Here is a 20,262-nt window from a genome sequence, read left to right as displayed (position 1 = left end):
ACGTGAGTGTATGTTAAATTTAGACTTCTATTGACAATTGCTCGTACACCTGCAAATTTTTCATTGAAGCTTCCACTAACTTCTTTGGGCAGCGAGTTTAGAAAGAACGCTCTATCGTACATAGGAATTTTTTTGGAACGTGGTGTAGACAAAGTCAACTTGCAATATGTCATATAATCTACAGATACGTTATCCGAAATCTATAGATTACAGATAGATCGATTCCTCTCCTTTCATAGTAAAAAAGTTATAGTGACTGTGGGTCAATGTTATTCAATGTCATCATTTTGGCTTTTTTCATTTTTGCTTTAAACAACTTTTTTAATGGTGATTTTCTAAACTCAACTTAAACTTCTTTTCAATGTTAGTGACACATGCAGATCATGATGTTTAACGTTGCCAGTAGCTAGAAATACTTTGAGATAAAAAGATACTCACAGAGCAAGGAATAGTTCATGGATTGCAAATGTTTGGGAATAAAACTAGTCCACGTGTTGCAATTTGAAGTTGACTGGGTCATATTCATTTCGGTAATAACGACTTCGAGTGGTTCGCAATCTTTACTTCAAAAGTTTAAACTGGCAAAGTTATTTTTCGACTCAATACCTCAATTGGACACAGAAAAATAGATAATGCTTCTGAAAATAAAGAAGAAGTGCAATTATACCTGAAGCCATCAAAGTCATTACTTCATTATTTGATGAAACCCTACTTTAATGTATTGCTTATAGAACAATAAGTGCATTGACGTTATCTCATAACTGAACTATACTTGGTTCCAACTACTAAAAACCTGAAAAAAATCTAAGCCAAACACGATGTAGGCATTGTTGTCTTAAAGAGTTTTTTCAAAAGTACTACAACGACTGAGGCTTTCAATGTACTTTATTTTGGTTCGAAAATATTGTTGGGACAACTAAAACCAATAGAAAGACGTATAGCTGTCATCAATATGAGTACGATGTTTTGTTTAAAACTCGAATTCACGACTACTTTTTTTCTTTTACAGAAAACAATCTTGGTATGTTTTTTGTGTAAGAAATTATTTTGCAATACTATTTTCGACGATCCATAACTGACTTCAGCATCTTAGTTAAAGGACATTTTAGCAAAGAAAATTTTTATGGCATATATTTGAAACGTTGTGATGTCTAACTACTAAAATAGCAAATTTTTTTTCAAAAATATTTTGTTGATGAGATATTTACAGCAAATTTTTATAAATTTCACCATCTTATTATAATATTTGGATAAAATTATCTCGAGCTGTAGTGACGTCATTGGCTGGTAAGCAATCAAAACAACAATACAATTACTTTGAGATTTTGACGGCGTTACATCACATTTAAAGAGTATTTTAACTGGGCTTACACTTGGTATGTCGGGAAAGCCTAGTTGTAAGATCCGCTAAAATAAACGTTTCTACGTCTTATAACGACTAAATATTGAGAAAGTATATTAGCGCTACACTACACAACTTTTGTCAAATCTTAACAACAGCCGACTGTTGTTTTTGTTTTAGTATTCCAGTGAACAAATCTGCGATATTATATACTGTATACTTATAATTCTACTATTTTCTATTGTGACACTCGGTTGATACCAGCCAATGACGTCTGTAATGTATTCGAGGAAAATTTAGCATAGGGCTTTTTTAAAAAAATTGGCGGATAAGCATTGATATTTATGTTAAATTATCTCAATAGAAAAATTTAATAGAGTTATGAAAACACGAATTTAAGTAATCCATAGCTTTCTATAACTAACGTCTGAAAAAAATTGTCATTGCCATTATCCTTTAACGCAGAAGTTCATTTAAAACAAAGGGTAAACCAACAATAAAGTAGCGCATATACAGTGGCGGATCTACGATTTTTCAAATGTGAGTCAAGAAGCAGACGCTGGAGGCGTTCACCATTTTCGGAGTCCAAGAGCATGCTCCCCAGGAAAATTTTATTTTCTAGGGTCTCGGAAATGCAATTTCCAGCATTTTAAAATGAGCAATAATCCTATTTTATGACTATCATTTGTATGTAAAAATCTACATTTTCCAACATTGAAATAGTTAATAAACGGTTTGGCTGATTCAACCTATATATAGGGTTTCATCACCCTGCCTAGAAATTTAACTGTCGTTTTTTGACAGCCTGATTCTGACATTAACAGCCCACACCATCAATAACTGCAAGGAGTACTTACTAATTTAAAACGTCTAGAACATTGTGAAGGATAAATGTCCCCAATAATTGAACAAGATAAGCAAAATTCATCATGCAAGGAAGGGAAATAACATAGCCATTGAAAATCTTCAAATCGCTTATCTCTAAAAGCTCTCTAGCTCTTATCACTGAAGGGAGGAAAAAGATAATTATTTTGAAACCTAAAAAACCTTCCAAATCACATTACTATAGAAACCAATCTGAATGTGTCAATCACATTGTTGAAAATGCAAATATAGGTATACCTCATAGATATCATAGGTAGGTATACCTTAAAGCCATTTCTCTATAAAGGGCTGATCAAATTGATTAGTAGTAACATGCATTGGCTTGCAATCAAATTGATTTGAACGTTGCAGTAATTGCACAGAATCAGGTAGATATTCCGACATAATACAACCAATAGAGTGGCACTGGATTGAGCATTATCTTCATGCAGTACCTTAACAAATATGAGGCATGATTGCAATAATTTGAATATTTCCTCTTAATGTAATTATAAAAAAAACATAGAAATGCAAACATAGAAATGGTAAGGTTGAAATATTTGACCAGTTTTAGCTGTACCTTCATAAATATAATAAGATGTGCACATGATTAGGATTTTTAGGGTTAATTAAGGATGTCAATGATTGCATTACGTTTTGAGCATTTCCTAATGAGAATAGTATGAGTGAATTGATCTTTCAAAGACAGAAGACAAGCCCAAAATGCCAAAACATGATGAGTTCTACTCGTCATATCAGTTTAAAATATAATTCTTTTTTAACAAGATCTTTGCTAGTCAAACCTGAATCCAAGCACTCCTGTCATACAAATTGAAGCAAAATTTTTGTAAATGGTTTTAAACCCGGGAGTATTGTTACATGTTTGCAAATGTCGGTCGTCCAGGCTGGTATAGTCCTGAGAAGGACTGTTTTTGTTGTTGTTGACAGACGTTTCGACAACCTTAGCGGTAGTCATCTTCAGAGTCAAAAAATGTCAATTTTAGCAATGTGATTTAAACATTTAGCATTGTTTTTATCAATAGTTGGGAACAGAGGGTAATTGTAGTAAATTTTGGCATTTTCAAAGACCTCTATAGAGGTCAGCAGCCTTAATATGTTTACCAGATTTTAATCAATTAAGAAAATTAATGACACCGAGCTATATAGGCAATTTCCAAAAGGATCTGATGAACAAGTACAATAAATTAATGATCTGTATTCAAACTCAAACATACTAAGCCCAAGAATGTATTATTTTGCAGATCTTACTGTTAGATATTATTTTTATTTACTAAGACTCTGGGAGCAGAAAAGCTTTTGTGCCTGTATTAAGCTATGTATGTAATATATGCATGTAGCTCAGTAGCTGACAATACTACACACATCCGTGGCTTAACATATAGTGATAGGCATTGAAATTATCACAATACGTCAATTTCTAAAGGTCTTCCATTTTTATACAGCTTTAAATTTGAATTTAGACCACCGCTGTGCACAATTTTACTTGAAGGCGACAATGTCGTTGTCGTCTTCGATCGATACGTTTACCTTTTCTGTGTATTTAGTCATCGAATCCTGTTTTCTAACTTCACTCATGTAAGTAGGAATTCCTTTCTTGTTTTTTCATTCATGTATAACGAAAAGACGAATCTCTTCTTTTGCGTCTGGGCTGTAAATGTATTATTCAGAAGGATTTCCGGTGGTGTTTGTATATTCTCTAATATCTTCGGAAATACTTTAACCATTATATATAGCTAACACATAAAACTACTGCGTACCTTGCTACGAATGCAAAAGCAATTTGAGCTAAATCATTTTGTATCAATTTGGAAATTTGTATCAACAGGAAATTTGTAATAACGTAATGTTGATCAGATTATAATGTCTCGTGTTCAAGCTACCACATATCACATAATCCCACGATAAAATTTTTATTTGAAGACTAAGTTTCAGCCTTTCACTAGCAACATTACGACCCCTTTTAAACAACTTCATGAGGTTGATAATCATTTATGAATTTCGAGTACGTAGGTTTGTGCTCGAAGTAAATTACTGGAGTACGTAGGTTTGTGCTTGCAATGAAATAACTCAACAAATAATTTAGTTATTACAAATCAAAAAGCATAATTGAATGTATTAACGTTTCTTCGTCTTATTGATATTATGTGAATGGCTTGAAAATATTGTAAACGAGTACATTTTTTATTTATTGTGGGCGTTTCAAGCATGACTAACCACGGTGCGTTTGTTAAGAGCTTTATACATGAATGTCAAATTTACATGCCTCGTTCATATAAAGTCTTCTATCATCATGGCATGCATGAGACATATTAAACCTAAATTTTGTCATACATGACTAGAACTGCTGTTATTTGCAATAATATTCAAGCCACAAATTATTTTATAAAATCATAACGTACGTGTAATGATTTATTAATCATTATTTTAAAATTATTTGATGTCATGTCTATGGTCAACCATGATTTGCGATCAGAATTGAAAGTACTTAATATACGGAGTGTTTTAAAAAGGTGCAAATACTATAATTTGTACACACGATCAAGATCATACAATTTTAATGGCTGGGAAAATAAATACAATCTAGGACTTAAAAATAAGTTTCCAAGTGCAGTAGATACAATGGGAGAAAGTGGAGAGAGTAGAACAGAAATTGTTGTTTAGCTGTGACAGTTGACGCAGATGCTTTCCTAATTATATTGTGATTTGAAACGATTGAAGTTATACGACATTTTTTGCTAATAAATATGGAGTCTATTCATACGAATCGATGATTTTGAGGCTTATGTGTCCACGCAGATTGACAACGTAGTTGCCAGAGGCATTTCCATAAGAAACGCACGTGTTCTTACACTGTTATCGTTAATATTGATGTTGATACCAAATTTAAAGCACGTTTCTCCATTGTGCATCATCACCATTAAATTAATTATGTACCTGGAAGGTTACCTATAGATAAACGTGCGTTAACCTGCATGAAGCATTGATCTGAAAAATTAGTACCTGGATAGAGCTTCTACGTTTTAAAATTGAAGCCAGTTTACACCAGATTCTTGGGACCACTCAATTACAATATGGTGTAGAGTTAGCTGAGCGATTTCGTTTTTCAACTTTTTAAAATTTAATTTGTGCGCTATTGGACAAGGGATAAATACAATGTTAAAAAGTAGAATACCATAATCTCTCAGCTAAGTCATATTGTAATTGAATGGTCCCAGGAATGGTCCCAGTGTGGCAAGCAATTCCATAATAGTTTCATGTGCAGAAGCTCTATCAGTACTAATTTTCAGATCAATGGCATGGATAAATTTCCTTACATCCCTGTGGGTAAAATAAAGATCTTTAGCTTACTGTTGTAAAAAACGTATTTGGGCCGTGCTTAGAAGGATTGAAACTAGTTAAATTTTTTGCTTCAAATTTTGAATTCTCAAATTAAAAAAGACTTATCAATATCTACAATGTTACATCAATATTAACGTTTTTTCCAAAAACAGTCTACGAACGTTCATTAAAAACCTTTTATTAGTTTTCTTCTAAAATGGTCAAAAACTCAAATTCGTCAATGTCTGCCACGTTCAATGTCGTTTTATGTTCAATTAATGTTAGATAATTTCATTGCAGATACTTTTCATTAATATTTTCTACTGTCTGTTAGATAAACCAATGTTTGTTGATAGGAAATCACGTATTAAGCTTCCATTACATTTGAAAAAAATTATAGGCAACAACGATGTACATGTTTAAATGGCATATATGAACTTGGCTGGAGTAGCGAACTCTAAAACCTTGGAAATGGCTTGTTTTCAACAGACATCAAATACTTTTCAACAGACATCAAATACTTTTCAACAGACATCAAATACTTTTCAAACCGTTCTTCGTTCTTGGAGTGTTGAGGATGATAGGAACAACGTGATAAAGTTATTGAAAATGGTGGACGATTTAAAGATAAAAGATGTATCTATTTTGCTACGACAAGAGTTGATGAGAAAAAAGAGTGAATGTGGTTGTCAGAAATGTATTGATTTTTCTTATAAAGGTCTGTATAGTGTTCAAGCAAATATCGCTTCAATTAATCCTGCTGTGTGTGCTGTTATTATGCGTGTCAAATATCTCTCTGCATTCCACTAACTATATGATACATAGTTAAAGTGGAGTAACTTGATACTTTAAATAAACAGGCTGCAATACGTATATCGTTTTTTAAAGTGCTTATATTACGAATTTTAGCCCCTTTTTTGAAAATTTGGATTATTTGAAGAACTATGACATGTCGCTGGACTTAAACAGATAAATATAAGTTCCTTAATTTTGCCTCCAAAGTCGGGTACTATTTGCGAATTTTTTACGCCGCCATATTGATACTTGTGACATAGATAGTTGAACACGTCTTTTTCCGTCAATATAATATTATATTATAGGAGGTGATTTTGTTGTCGTTTTTCTTGTCTCAAAAACAAATAACGACAGTATTTTCAATAAAATATTAAAAAACAAGTTTTCCGGAAAGTATGGCCTGAAATCAGTGCTCAGATAATTCGAATTCGATGTCTGAATGCATCGTTTGAGCTCGGAATCCGTGGGTTATGTCGAGCATTTAAACGACTTTGCATATGACGATGAACCGCTCGCAGGAGATGGTGATGAAGTGCATACTCCAGATGATCCCGATGGAATTCTCCCTACGACATTAGAACAACGAAGTGATGGCGTAATTCCACTCGGTGAATGGTAAGTTGTTCTTTTCTCCTGTTTGTAATATACATAAAGTTACTTTTTAAACGACAATGCTCCCACGTTTCAGGTGTAATTGTCAATGCTGTCATACCGATTTGTTAGAAGGCGCATTAGAGTACAGATGCAGTAAGGAAATAGGACCAGCTTTGCAGAAAATGACATTCGATGGCAGCATTGAGAAAATATCATGCATAACACAGCCAGTAGCGTAGCTAGCGAAAAACATTTGGTCGGGCTCGCGAGACGCCACCATGGTTGGCGCCGAGCGAGAAAATTTTCCGAATTTAGACTCCCTAGAACGTCGGAAAGGGCTATCTTAGAAAGCAAATGCGTGATATTTATGCAGGAAATAGAACCATTTTGGTTAATTTAAATTGCCGAAGGATCTTATAGTAAAGCAGAGAAACAGTTCAAAAATAGTTGCAGATATGTGATTTATTTTCTCAACACCACATACATAAATACCTAATACATACATACATACATAAATAGATACCTATGTACATCTTGTAAAGAAACTTTGACAAAAGAACCGAAAAAGGCTCAGATTTGTCATCAACAACTATCAAAAGTTGTGATGAAATTGTCGTGCTGAAATGACAATTATCATTGACTGCATTAAAAAGTTCCCGGAAAAATTCTCACTTGCCATGGACGTAAGACATCATCAGCTTGCTATCAGCCATATATGAATACCTATTTGTATAAGAAAGCAAGTCTTCGTGGTTTTTCAATGAACTTCTTTACTACCTCATCATGCAATGTGTTGGTGTCTTCTTTCTCTGACAGTATGTCTTTGTGAATGGAAATCCTGCAAAGAGAACTAAAACGTCCTTGGCTCATAGTATTTCTAAGATAATTTTTACCCTCTTCAAACAGAAAATGACCTCTCAACTGAAGCACTTGTAATTGACAAAACCCATTTATCTTTAACAGTTTACAACTTCTGGAATACTAGATTGATAATGGAACTGAAAAATATATTTCAATAATTCATCGCATGAATCACAGTGAAAGTCTTTATCTCTGTAAATAAAACAAAGTTGGCTAACTAGCATTGGTATGTCAAACATATCACCATAAACCTCCTTTAGAAGATTTATCTTTTCTGAGGGCACTTCACCTTTCCACATCTTTAAACCCTAGGGTTAACAAGGTCAAAAATCTAAAACGCTCCATATCCTGAAATCGCTCAGTCAGCATAGTCACAATTGTCAAGAATTTCAAAATACATTTGTTTGTAATTATGCCGTTGGTCATACCTGGTTACTGGTGGTCCACTTTCTCAACAGGTCGTACACCTGACAATATTCTGTATCATTTCTCAGAGAAGCAACAAAGGCCTTGAATCTCTCAAACCTACTCATTCCATAATGAAAGTCAGTGTCCTTGTCTTGCAAGATAGAATAAAGTATGGATGACTGCTCAAGAATTCTCTAGAAAACATGTACCAAGAAACAAAACAAGAAGCCTTTAAGGTAGCCAAAAAAACCAGTAACCTTACTTAGCGTTTCATCATCCCAACCTATTGGATTATCAGTAAGATTTTCAAATATGTCTATCAGTTTCTCATAGTTAGACTGCAAGACATTGATGACATGAGCCCTATAATACCATCTTGTGTCACCAGGACTAGGAAACTCAAGCCTATGGGATGATAGTAAGCTTTTCTTTTGGGGGTTGCTAGTAAAGGTGCAGAAAGCACTAATATTAACAAAGAAAATCTTAACAGGTGAGATGGAGGATGCAGCTTGACATAATACTAGATTTAGTCTATGGGCAGCACAGTGAACAAATTGAGCATAAGGATAATCCTGCTGAACTTGAGCTTGAACACCATTGAGATGACCAGACATAACAGATGCACCATCATAAGTCTGTCCAATAAATTTCTATTTCACATTATTGTATTGACTTAACTTACCCTTAACTACTGATGATATAGCAGTTGCAGTCCTATCACAACTAACATCAACAAACCCAAGCTGTCTTTCAATGACACTTTCCCCTTTGTCCATTCGAACAATTACACTCAATTGTTCTTTGGTAGAAACATCAGTTGCCTCATCAACTTGTATAGTTAAGAAAGTGCAGCAATATACTTCCTTTAAAATCTCATCCTCTATTATCTTATCAAGACAATCAATCAAATCATTCTGAATATCAGGAGAGACTCCAGTAAACCGCCCTCCCCCAGCAAGGTGGGTTTCAGCAAGCCTTCCATGTAATCGCCTTTCAAAAAAAGAATCCATCTTGGCAAAACTTTCAAGTAGCTGTCTATAATTTCCTCTATTCATGCTGCTACTAGATTCATCATGCCCCCCCTAAATGCAAGCTCTTGCCTAGACAAGTATAAAACAGCTTCTGTTATGGTTTTCAACATTTCCCTGTTTTGCCTTACCTCCTCGTTATAACGCTGAATCTCTTCACGTCTAGTTTGTGACATGATACAGTCGATACGAGGCTGAAAACCGTAGGTCTTCCAGGTCTTGTAGGCACCCATGTGCGATTTTGCCTTCTCATGCTTATTATAATCAGATAGGAAATTCTTCATGTTTTTGAATCCCGTCTGCGTCCATGAAGATGACGATCCAGGGCAAAATAAAAGACAAGGCCAACAGAACAATGCATTCTTTTCTGAGCTACCACAAAGCCAATCTTTCTTCGAGTACCAACTTTCCTGAAAGCTTCTATTGCCTGTAGTCGCTTGTAAATTTGGAGTTGGCCGCTGCTTTACGAGTATATTTTGCTCGCCTGATTGTCGAACAGAAAGGGGTTTCTTTTGTAGTTCACTTATTATATCGATTTCATTAGCCGAAGCCATTGTAATGTAAGTTATCACGATTTCCGAAAGTATATTTCGAAAGCTCAAAATTCAAGTCACGCTTTTGAAAATGAGCCCGACTAGATGTTGTTAAACGTTTGAGTGTGTTCACAGCTACTCTCAACCAATCAGATTACAGATATTCCCACTATAGATTTTATTACTTGGTCGGGCTGAATTTTCAGAGCCCGACTAGATGTTGCGAAACAGCGCATTTGAGTTTGCTCAGTTGCTGTCAACCAATCAGATTGCAGATAATCCCACTATAGATTTTACTATTTGGTCGGGCTGAATTTTCAGAGCCCGACTAAACTGCGTAATGCCTGGCACTAGAAATGCACTAGTCATTGTTGCTAAGTAACGTTTAAAAATATGATAATTTTGCTAATAACGACGCAATTTGACAAATATTACACTAATAGACTGTGGATTATTCCAAAAAGAGTCGCAGAATTTAAAATTTTCGCAAATCCAACTTTAAAGAAAACAAATTTTTCATTTTTGGGAAAATATTTGGTCGGGCTGGGCCCGACCAGCCAGACCGCTAGATACGCCACTGAACACAGCATGCCAAATTTGGGCCTTTAGTTCATGAGGCTGCCCTTGAAAACGTTGGGCCACTATTGAGAGATAGGAATGGACGTGCTTATCGCCGCCAAGCATCACAATCATTAAATGTTTTTAATGTGTACTTTTGGATTTTCAGCCTTGCAGTTAAAGCAAAATGTTTCAAATAACTCAACCAATGAGATGTAAAATACCATGAGCATAGGTTGCTCATGCGAGCTTGCTCCTTCATCAATTCTGTAACACGATTAAGAAAATTCATTATTATGAAATAGAACAGAGATCTAATTCTTTATAAGATAAAATACCTGACTGTATTACTTGTGGTATCTTCATCTAAATCTTCACTCTGACTAGACTCTTCGAAAGAGGAGTAGTCCATGTATGATTCTCTTTCGAAAAGCTCTTCAGCACTCCCCTGCATTCCATCGTCTATATTAATGCTGGTCACCACGGATGTATTACGATTTTCCCTGATTTCGCTTCGATATTCATTTTGCAACTTCTGGGCCTTTTTCTTCAAAGATGCTTTTGTCTTTTATACCAGCTTAAAGTCTTTTGTAAAGATGTAAGTTTTTTCTTAAGACGATGGCACGATTTACATGGAGACTGGGATTCACAAATATCTTCACCAACTGCATGTAGTTCTTCTTCAAATGGCGAATCGTTTGCTTCCCCAGTGCATACTTCAACATGCTCAGCTCCATCACTAGTAGATGGTACTTCCTCATCGAAAAAACATGTTTCCTTCAGCTATGGCTTATGGAGAGTATGTCGAATAATCTACAAACCTTATATCGAATTTACATATGACAAAAGAAAAATTAACATAAACAAGCGTAAACTTACTTGCCTTCGCTTTCGATCGGTTATTTCGTCCTGTAATGGTTCTGGAATCCCAGCCACGTCAATGGTTGGGATAGCATCTTTCTTCAACCTTCTTTTGAGCTTGACTTTCACGCTCAAATTAAAGTCAAAACAAGAATCTTCAAAACGCGCAGAACACAGACTCGAGGTAGAGGAAGCCTCAAAACCCGGTCTATGTTTACGCACAAAATTTACACATTTTCTATGTCTTTTTAGGAAACAGATGCATCGACATTCCTTCGGTTTTTGAGTCATTGGCGCAACTAATTTGATTAGGTCCGCCGGCAACACAGCGTTTTCCTCTGCGTTTCTTATTACGATTACTAGTAGAATACGCCATGTTGATATATGTGTTCAACTTTCTACGTCACAAGCATTAGCATACCGATCAAAAAATTTCTCAAAAAAATGCTGAAAATCGTGAGTTTGAACGTCCGTAAAATCACTTTCACCAATCCAATTTCAATTATTATTGCAGATCTGAAATCACTGAAACAAGGTCTTTTAATTTAGCTAATAAAAAGGGGGGGGGGGGCTAAAATTCGTAATGTAAACACTTTAAATGCATTTATGTTGCTTTTATTATTTAAAATATAGGGAGATTTAAAGAAAAACTTATTGTTTATTTCATATATAACAACTTTAAAAATAAATATTTTTGGACAAGAATTATAAAGAGCATGATTAGTATGATTTTTGATATCGCTTCATGTGGCAAGTTCTCAGTTTTAGCATCTTCGTACTCTATATGTGAAATTACACTTTTAAAATTGGCGAAAATACACAACTTATAGTCCTCCTGTAAAATTATGTATCTGCTCACTTACAGTGGAAACAAAAGATTTCTGACAAAATGAATTCTGAAAATTTTCACAAATTTACATAAGGTTGACCTTTAAATTCATTTTCCGGCTTGCAATTCTTCTGGCTATCAAATACAATATAATATTGTTAGCTAGTGTTTTCCTTGGCATATTTCTGGTTTTAATTTTTGATCCTTTAAAGACCTTTTCAAACGTTGAGCATTATACTTGCCGAATGCGATAAAGACATAAGAAAATAAGATAATTTTCCTATTATCTCTTTTATAACAAGTAAATTTTACGTTTGAAATGAGCTCCTTGGGTTTTTTAGGCTTACTGTTTTTTATGCATCGTTCTGTATTTGTTCCAGCAAACTTTAGTGGATCAATATCTTCATAAAAATGCGTAGTAAATATTTTGTAATTTGCCCAATGTAAAAATTTATTACTGCTTTTGATTGACTTCTTTAAAATCATATAATATTTTTGTGGTATGCTTACGCACAGAAGATTAATTTCAGTATTCAAAAGGAAACTGTGTAATTAAGACGGAAATTAGAGCATGTAGGCGAGCTACATTTGTGAACGTTACAAATAGTGACTATATATAGTGCTTGGTTAGTCAAATGACTAAACGTCACTAAATAGTAATGTATTGTGCAAAGTCTGTAATGTGGTCAAAGTGATAGAAACGTTAAATGGAAGAGTGTTGTGTGGTTTGGGGGGAAATAAGAAGTGCCAAGAGGCTGTCAAAATGTACGGCTAAATGTACTTTGTGTGACTTTTAAAAAAATTTGAAATAAGACATTTAAAATAAACCATAAGTTTCTTCAAGTCTTATGACTATATTTTAAATGTCTTATGACTATTGTGCTTTTAAGAAATTATGGAAATTGAAATAAGTTGACTTGATTATGCAAAAAAGAAATTTAAGGAATATGATACTGAAAAGACTGAAGAAAGTGAACAACAAAAAAGGGAAAGCAAGACATAACGTTGAAAAGAAAGAGGCCGAAGCACGACATAGAGCATACGATTGCTTGAAAATAAATTTGTAATTCATATTAATTAGCAAGTCAGAAAGCAAAACAGAAAGGATAAGAGATTAATGTAATTAAGGATAGGGTGACTAGGGATGAAAATACTTTGACAGATGACAAAAAGAGAATAGAAAAATGAAATAATGGACTTCCAAGATTGCTGTCGGACCAACCATGTTGTATAGACTACAGATTACCGATTGCAAGAATAAACATGTGATGTTATGTTAAAGCTGAATTTTCAAAACTGCTTGTAATAGTTTATGAAACTTATAAAATTAAAAGTTGTTAAAAATTAAACCTGGAAAAGGGTAAAAGTCAAGTGCACGAAGTATTCCCTTTGTGTTATTATTTTCGTTTTAATATAGATTTTTCTTTGTTTATTATTAGAGTGTTTGCAACCTGAAACTAAGATTTTCGATATGGATCCAAATATCTAGCGTCAAATTTGTACCAAAAATTCTTGGAAACAATACATTTGATATGACTCAAGAGGTTGTCTGAAATCATGGACATAACTTACTGTGAACATGAATAAATTTAAAACATCGTATGATCTTTGGAAACATTTATGTGTTTGATTTGGAGTGCTGAGGATGAAACAAAGAACAATGTGATAAAGTTATTAAAATTATGGATAATTTAAAGAGAGAAAGATATTTCAGTTTTGCTACGACATGAGTTGATGAAAAAAGGCTCAATGCGATTGTCAAAATGCATTGATTTTTTTTTCTTATAAAGGTCTGTATCGTGTTCATACAAGTACGGATTAGCTTCAAATAATATTTGTGTTTTGTGTATTTATTATCGAAATGAATTAACATATCTTGGTGAATTCGCCTTAACACATAGCAAATTAACAGACATATGTTGGTTTTCTCTCCTATGGCAAATTTTCTGTTCTCTTTTACTTCAAAAAAAAATTATTATGTCAATAATGTTAGAAAACAGATCTTAAGACTTACCGGATAGCAGCGTTACTTGCTGTAAATGTAAGATAATCTTAAATTAATAGTTGGTTTTTTGAAGTATAGTTTTCGTTTTAATAGTTTTCATTTCGTAGTTGTTACGAAATTGCATTCTTGCGTGTAAGATAAAGATTTTTTTCAATATTGCATTGATTGCAACAAGCAGGGAATTTAGGAGGCAAATATTGATAGTCGTAAAAACAATTGATTTTAAAAGAAAGTAATCAGGTAAAATACGCATATATTACTGTTTGAGAACACAAACAATTATCGACGTTCCGGCATCCCTGAGTACAAGGGGAAAATTTTATTTTGTGCAACAGATGGGTCACTTATAAACACTGTTTGTTATGATATATATATGGACCACAACACATGATCTCTGTGGTGTATCACACACAGAGAGATTTACAATTACGAAGATATTCTTAATATAAATATTAAAGCCCAGCAATGTGCTTTTAAAAGAGTTTAATACAAAAATAACGTACAAAAAGAAATATTTATTTAGAAGCGTAACGTTTCGTCTTGACTCTTAAGACAACATCAGGCAGTATTAAATTTCAAGTGTAGAGGCGTATATATATATATATATATATATAGGAAGTTTTGTTTATTTGAATCTCCGTAAGTACAGTAAGTATATATATATAATAGCTATTAAATTAATATTAAATTACATGGTGGGATGAAAACGTGAAAGTAAATGGGATAAAATGGTATGACGTGGGATACATAGAAATCAGGAAAGAAACAAAGAACACACAATCAGTATAAGTATACGTGATTAAGTACACATCAGTATAAGTATACAAACATGAGGACGGACGAAATTAGATTAAAGCAACAAAAGGACAATGGAGTTTCCTTGGACGTTAAGAGATGGTTTCACTTTCTTGATTAAGAGGCTTTCGTGAATAAGAAGCTCTTGTGAGTATGAGTATGAAGAAAGTATTTCAAAATCCTCGAGGGTGGCGATGTGTCCTGTGGATTTAAGGTGTGATAGTATGGAGGAATGACTGGGATGTTTACAAGGTTTACCAATCAAAGGAGTGATGATCAAATGCTCTGAAATTCGAGTGTGTAGGTGGCGGGTGGTTTGACCCACGTACGATGCGGAGCATTATCAATAAGTGAAAGAATAGACAACACTTGTATTTAGAGTATTGGACTCTTTGTCCTAGAAAGGAAACAGGCTGGACAGGCGTTTGGTGGATCGAAAGAAAAATCGTATTTCACAGTGTGGGAAAGCGGCACGACAAAGACGATTGATTTGTGTGCGGATTTGGGATGAGTGTAAACCAGTAAATGGTTTGGCTATCTTATACGAGTAATAATTTATACATTATAGGATAGGCCTTAGTAGTATGTTAGTTTTATGTACTTTAGGTAGTCCTTAGAGAATACCCATTCGTGGACCTGTTGGGTAGAGTTCGTCGTATTTTCTTTGATCAATTGACTTAGAAGTTTTTCAGGAGAGTCTTTACTTGGTTTTCTTGTTGTATGGTCAATTTGACGGGGTCTTGATTTAAGCGCACGAATTTTGAGTCGTCAGATAAAATTTCCTCCATTTTTTTTTTGTAGTCGTCTTTGTTTAAGATGACAACGCCGTTTCTATTATCGGGTTTCATTATGAAGATGTTGCGGTCGTTTCGTAAATCATTCAACGTGTTGATGTTTTTCCTTGAATACAAAAAGTTTAGAGGATTATAACTGCAAAAACCGGATTGTGCGATTTCTTTCATCCGAGTCCTTATGAATTCCGTGTGGAATCCAGAAGGCTCATAAATGGGTTCTTGCTTAATCTGGGAATATAACCTTTCAAAAGGCGTAAGAAAATGGCAGAAATTGAGTTTCGATGGTGGTAAGGCAAAGTTCAGACCTTTTGAAAGAATTTCTTTCTCCTTGTCTGTGATTAGTCGGTGTGAGAATTTAAACACTACCGTATTAGGATCTATCATGTTCGAGTTTTATTGTCGGCATTGAGGTGGAAAAGCATTTTGTTTTGTATACGTTGGTGATTGTTCAGTTTCTTGGAATTTTCGCAAAGTGTTCCTTAAGTGAATGAAATCAATTTTGGAGATGAGCGAAGCAAGGTTTCATGTGCTGTTGTTAGCTGTGCGAATAAGGTTCGTATTTTAGCGTGTTTGGCGTTGATTTCGTCATGTAATAATTTGTTCTGGCAATGGCGATAGGCGTTGGAGTTCCGTAACTTTCACGTTTTCATCCCACCATGTAATTTAATATTATGTAAATAGCTATTATATATATACCCCTCTATACTTATAATTTAATACTGTCTAATGATGTCTTGAGAGTCAAGACGAAACGCTACGCTTCTAACTAAATATTTCTTTGTATACGTTATTTTTGTATTGAATGGCTCTATTAAAAGCATTTCATATACAGGGCTTCCCGCCCGGTATATACCTGGTCACAATTAGGAAGATATTCATTAGGAAAATATATTATTCAGTTATTCGACTCTTCTCGACTACACTTATTTCATGGAATTATTGTACCTAAAGATAAGTTAAAAAAAAGAAAAGAATTAAAGACAAAGAAACACCAAAGTAAGCACAAGTATTGCACTGATTGTAGAGACTTTAAACGCTGGGAGTAATATAGGAAAGCTGAAGAGTTTGTAAACATTATGCAATGAAGAAAGGTGCGCATCTTGCGTTTCCAAGCAATTTGAAGGTATATTAGTCAGAATATACGCTTAGAAGCAGTATTCGAAGTGTTTTCTTTGAAGTTGATGGGGATTAACCCAAGTTATCTGGAAGAAGAAATTCGTTAATAATATTGAAAAGAGAAATGTTAAACATATTGTAGAAATTAAAGATGCTGTTTTCAACATAGTTAGTTGCTATGATCCACAGATAGAATGTGATGTAGAAGATAAGCAGACGTTCTTGAGTGACCAAAATAAAGTAATGAAGGTATTTGCAGACGTGAGATCGCGGTTATAAGTAAAGACGTCAATAGACTTGTCGGCAAATGAAAGAAAGATGATGAGCAGGAAGTGTTTAGGTTTGGTATTCAGGATGAAAATAAAAAGCAATAGATGACAGTAGATTTTGCAAAAGATTTTTTAAACACTTTCTTCAAACAGAGAAAAGAATATTGGGTTGTATTTCAGAGCCGAATTGTTTATTTAGCGTTTATCATAACACACGTGTTGTCAAAACAAAAAAAATAGCTACAAAGGAACGATAACTTTAGCGAGGACTCTATCTTTGAAGGTACTTCAAACTTACCCATTACTTTGTCCTTCTAGTAAAAAATCAATGGGAATAGAATTGACTTTAGAACAAGATACTAATCAAAAAATATTCAAACTTGCATTAACCTATTAAAAATGAAATAAAAACCAAATTAAATTAAAGCCGATGGATTTCCCTTCAAAAGAGCAGCTGTTGGATTCTTGTAATAAAGAACATTATGTAACTATGTAGAACACGCATGCGTGTGCACTAAATATACAGTATCTAACTACTTAAAAGAACAATGGTGAGGAATTCTATCAAAAACTTTTAATATCAGTGCGAAAGAATTTCAAATAAAAGTAAAACCAGGGAAGGAAACAGTTTCATTTTACGAATCATTGAATTAAGTGCCTTTACAATGAAATCAAATATGCTCGTAACACAAAGGGATAATTTCATTTTATACCTAGTTTACTCTCAAAAATATATTGCATGACAAAATATAGGTTATATACAAAAAAGATTTATGTGACAATAAAACAAAGGTAATTTTAGTAAACGTCAACCTCCGATGTTGATAGATTGGATTGCATAATTGAGTAAGTTATGTCACACGGTTGTTTCTCAGTTTTCTTCAATTGTAAAGGAAATATTCCGACTCTGTGAGCAATAGAATGATTTGAGCTATAATTATGTATTTTATTATTTTTGTCTCACTCAACCCTGAACCCATTGCTAAATGTACAACTTTTTGTCATTTTTAGAATTGCAGGGGCTACCATTTGAAAAGAAAAGCCAAGATTTTAGTGACAGTGATAAACCTGATATTTACGGTAAATAAAACTCATTCTTTGTCGCTCACAAATTATGAATCTCATACTTTCGATTAAGATTACTCTTTATATAATAACTAATGAATTATAAATCTATGCAAAATAATGACCATCCAAGAGGTAAGGCAAAACATAAGTTAAATGTGTTTTACGTTACGCATTTACGTCTCAAAAGACCTAATGTCATTAATTGTTAATAATGGTAATTACAATATGTTTGTATGTATATAGTCACAAAGATGCGTATTTAAGTGTTCATTGTCAAACTTTACAAAAATTCTAAAATGAGCCTGGTTTTTCATGTTCATTTATACATGGCATAGTATTCAATCTTCAAAGAAGCTTCCACTAATGTAAATCAGAGCCGTGTCAACGTTGTCTCACTTTTTATACAGCTACCCTGTAATAAAGTGTTTTAAAACATGTTTTGTTAATGGATAGTTATAATATAGCTTAGATAGGGAATAATTGCTAGACGCATTTTATTCTGTATTTGTGTTGCAGAGTAACTTAGTGGTGCAGGTTTTTCTCTGGCTTTATATGATAAAATCCTTAGTTCAACTTGGAAATCCTCGCACCTAGAGCAATATTATTGCATGCTTTTATATACAACCATAAGAAATTAACAGTTGGCATAAGTTCATTGTTTATTTTAGGAACTTGTTTCTTCAATAGTTGTTTTTACTATTGGACATTTTATTTAATTCCATTGAAATTTTTCAATAAAGGCCTGTGAACATACTTTGATTTCGTCTCACACATTTTGGTATTTTTTATCTATTGCTTTTCAAGTCTCCTTTCCAGTAATTTCTGCCGTTTTAATATCAAATACATTTTAATATTTTTCACTCATCGCTGCAGAACGTAATGAATTGCTATAGAAATGTGTCGTGGTTTACCATAACTTGGTCGAGAATTCTGGAATTGCAATCACATTCTTTGTGTACATTATCCATGAAGCTACGACTAATGGGTTTATTTTTTTATCCTTTAATAACCACATAGAAAAACGGCCTCTTTTACGCCAGAGCAAGCTTCAAGCATTCCTTCTTTATTTTGGAAGTAAACAAACGAGAGGTAATGACTTACGAGGGGATTATCTCATGCAATTTTCTAAACTAGTATCATCACTTTAAATGGCCGAAGTTCAAAGGGCTACCTAAAACATCCTTCCTTGGTTTTTAACTTGATAAACTAAGTCTACCATAGTTACTACTTTAAAAATCAATGTTATTATGACTAAACATAGTAACGGCTTAGACATGGACTTAAGATGATTACGATCTTCTTTACTACAAGTTATTGTGTGTTTTAAAATGATGAACTTGTATAGGACAGTACCCTTTTTGAAGTTTTTTTAAAAAACCATAATATCTAACTGCAACAATTTTGTGATACGTAAGTGTTAGGGCTCGATAAGAACTCACTTAGGCTTCAGAACATACACAAAGTCATGTGGGTGACAGTTTTCAAGTATATGTGCCTCTCAAATTGCTTCAAAATATATAATAAAAGATGATACGATGGTATTTACATTCTTGAATTAGCGTAGCCAAAATTTACGTGCCAACTCTCATTATATTTGCCGTGATGTTAAATTTTTTTCACTACAGTATATTTTTTACATCATACTTTAGGCCACGTGAAACCATGGGGTAAAGAATAAATTATCCCTTTTGTCACCCATTCCTCTGTTAGTAGCTGTGCATAGATGAATGTAAAAATAAATTATAGCACTCAGTAAAAGCCTATTATGTACTTCAGTTTAACAATTTTTCATTGCATGTTATTAGAGTGCATGCAAGAGCAACTAAAGTTCTTTGAAATGGATGAAGATATTTGTCAAGAAGTTTGTTTAAAAATGCTTGACAACTATAAAGTTGAATTGAAACATATGAGGTTGGGTGAAAAAATGAACATAACCATTGAGGACATGATGAACAGTCAAACGACTTACAATTCTTTTGAAACACTTATTCGTTGTTGGATAAACATATGTGATTGTGGAGAATTTTCTATGAAAGGTCAGTTTTTATGTAGTTTGTCAACATATTTCTTTAGTGAATTCCACTTTCAATATGATTTGTATTGTTGAAAATTATTTGAACAAAGAATTATGGAAAACTAATGGGCAGAAAATATTCAACTGAATTTCATGATGCATAAAAACCCTGAACGGTTGAGAAAATCC

General features: G+C 33.6%; 1 protein-coding gene across 3 annotated transcripts in view; it reads left to right on the top strand.

The window, feature by feature from the left end:
• The first annotated feature begins 3,719 nt into the window (after positions 1-3,719).
• The window catches only part of LOC124448160, a 40,486-nt gene continuing 23,943 nt past the window's right edge, over positions 3,720-20,262 (top strand). For all 3 annotated transcript variants that reach the window (XM_046999175.1, XM_046999174.1, XM_046999173.1), the window contains exons 1-5: positions 3,720-3,802; positions 5,946-6,263; positions 18,003-18,071; positions 19,077-19,148; positions 19,865-20,095. In XM_046999175.1, the coding sequence (XP_046855131.1) occupies positions 5,969-6,263; positions 18,003-18,071; positions 19,077-19,148; positions 19,865-20,095 (667 nt within the window). In that variant the 5' untranslated portion in view covers positions 3,720-3,802; positions 5,946-5,968. The remainder of the gene's footprint in view (positions 3,803-5,945; positions 6,264-18,002; positions 18,072-19,076; positions 19,149-19,864; positions 20,096-20,262) is intronic.

The sequence above is a fragment of the Xenia sp. Carnegie-2017 genome, unplaced genomic scaffold (genome assembly GCF_021976095.1).
Source record: "Xenia sp. Carnegie-2017 unplaced genomic scaffold, XeniaSp_v1 HiC_scaffold_23, whole genome shotgun sequence".
NCBI lineage: Eukaryota > Metazoa > Cnidaria > Anthozoa > Malacalcyonacea > Xeniidae > Xenia > Xenia sp. Carnegie-2017.
This window is presented reverse-complemented; position numbering and strand designations above follow the sequence as displayed.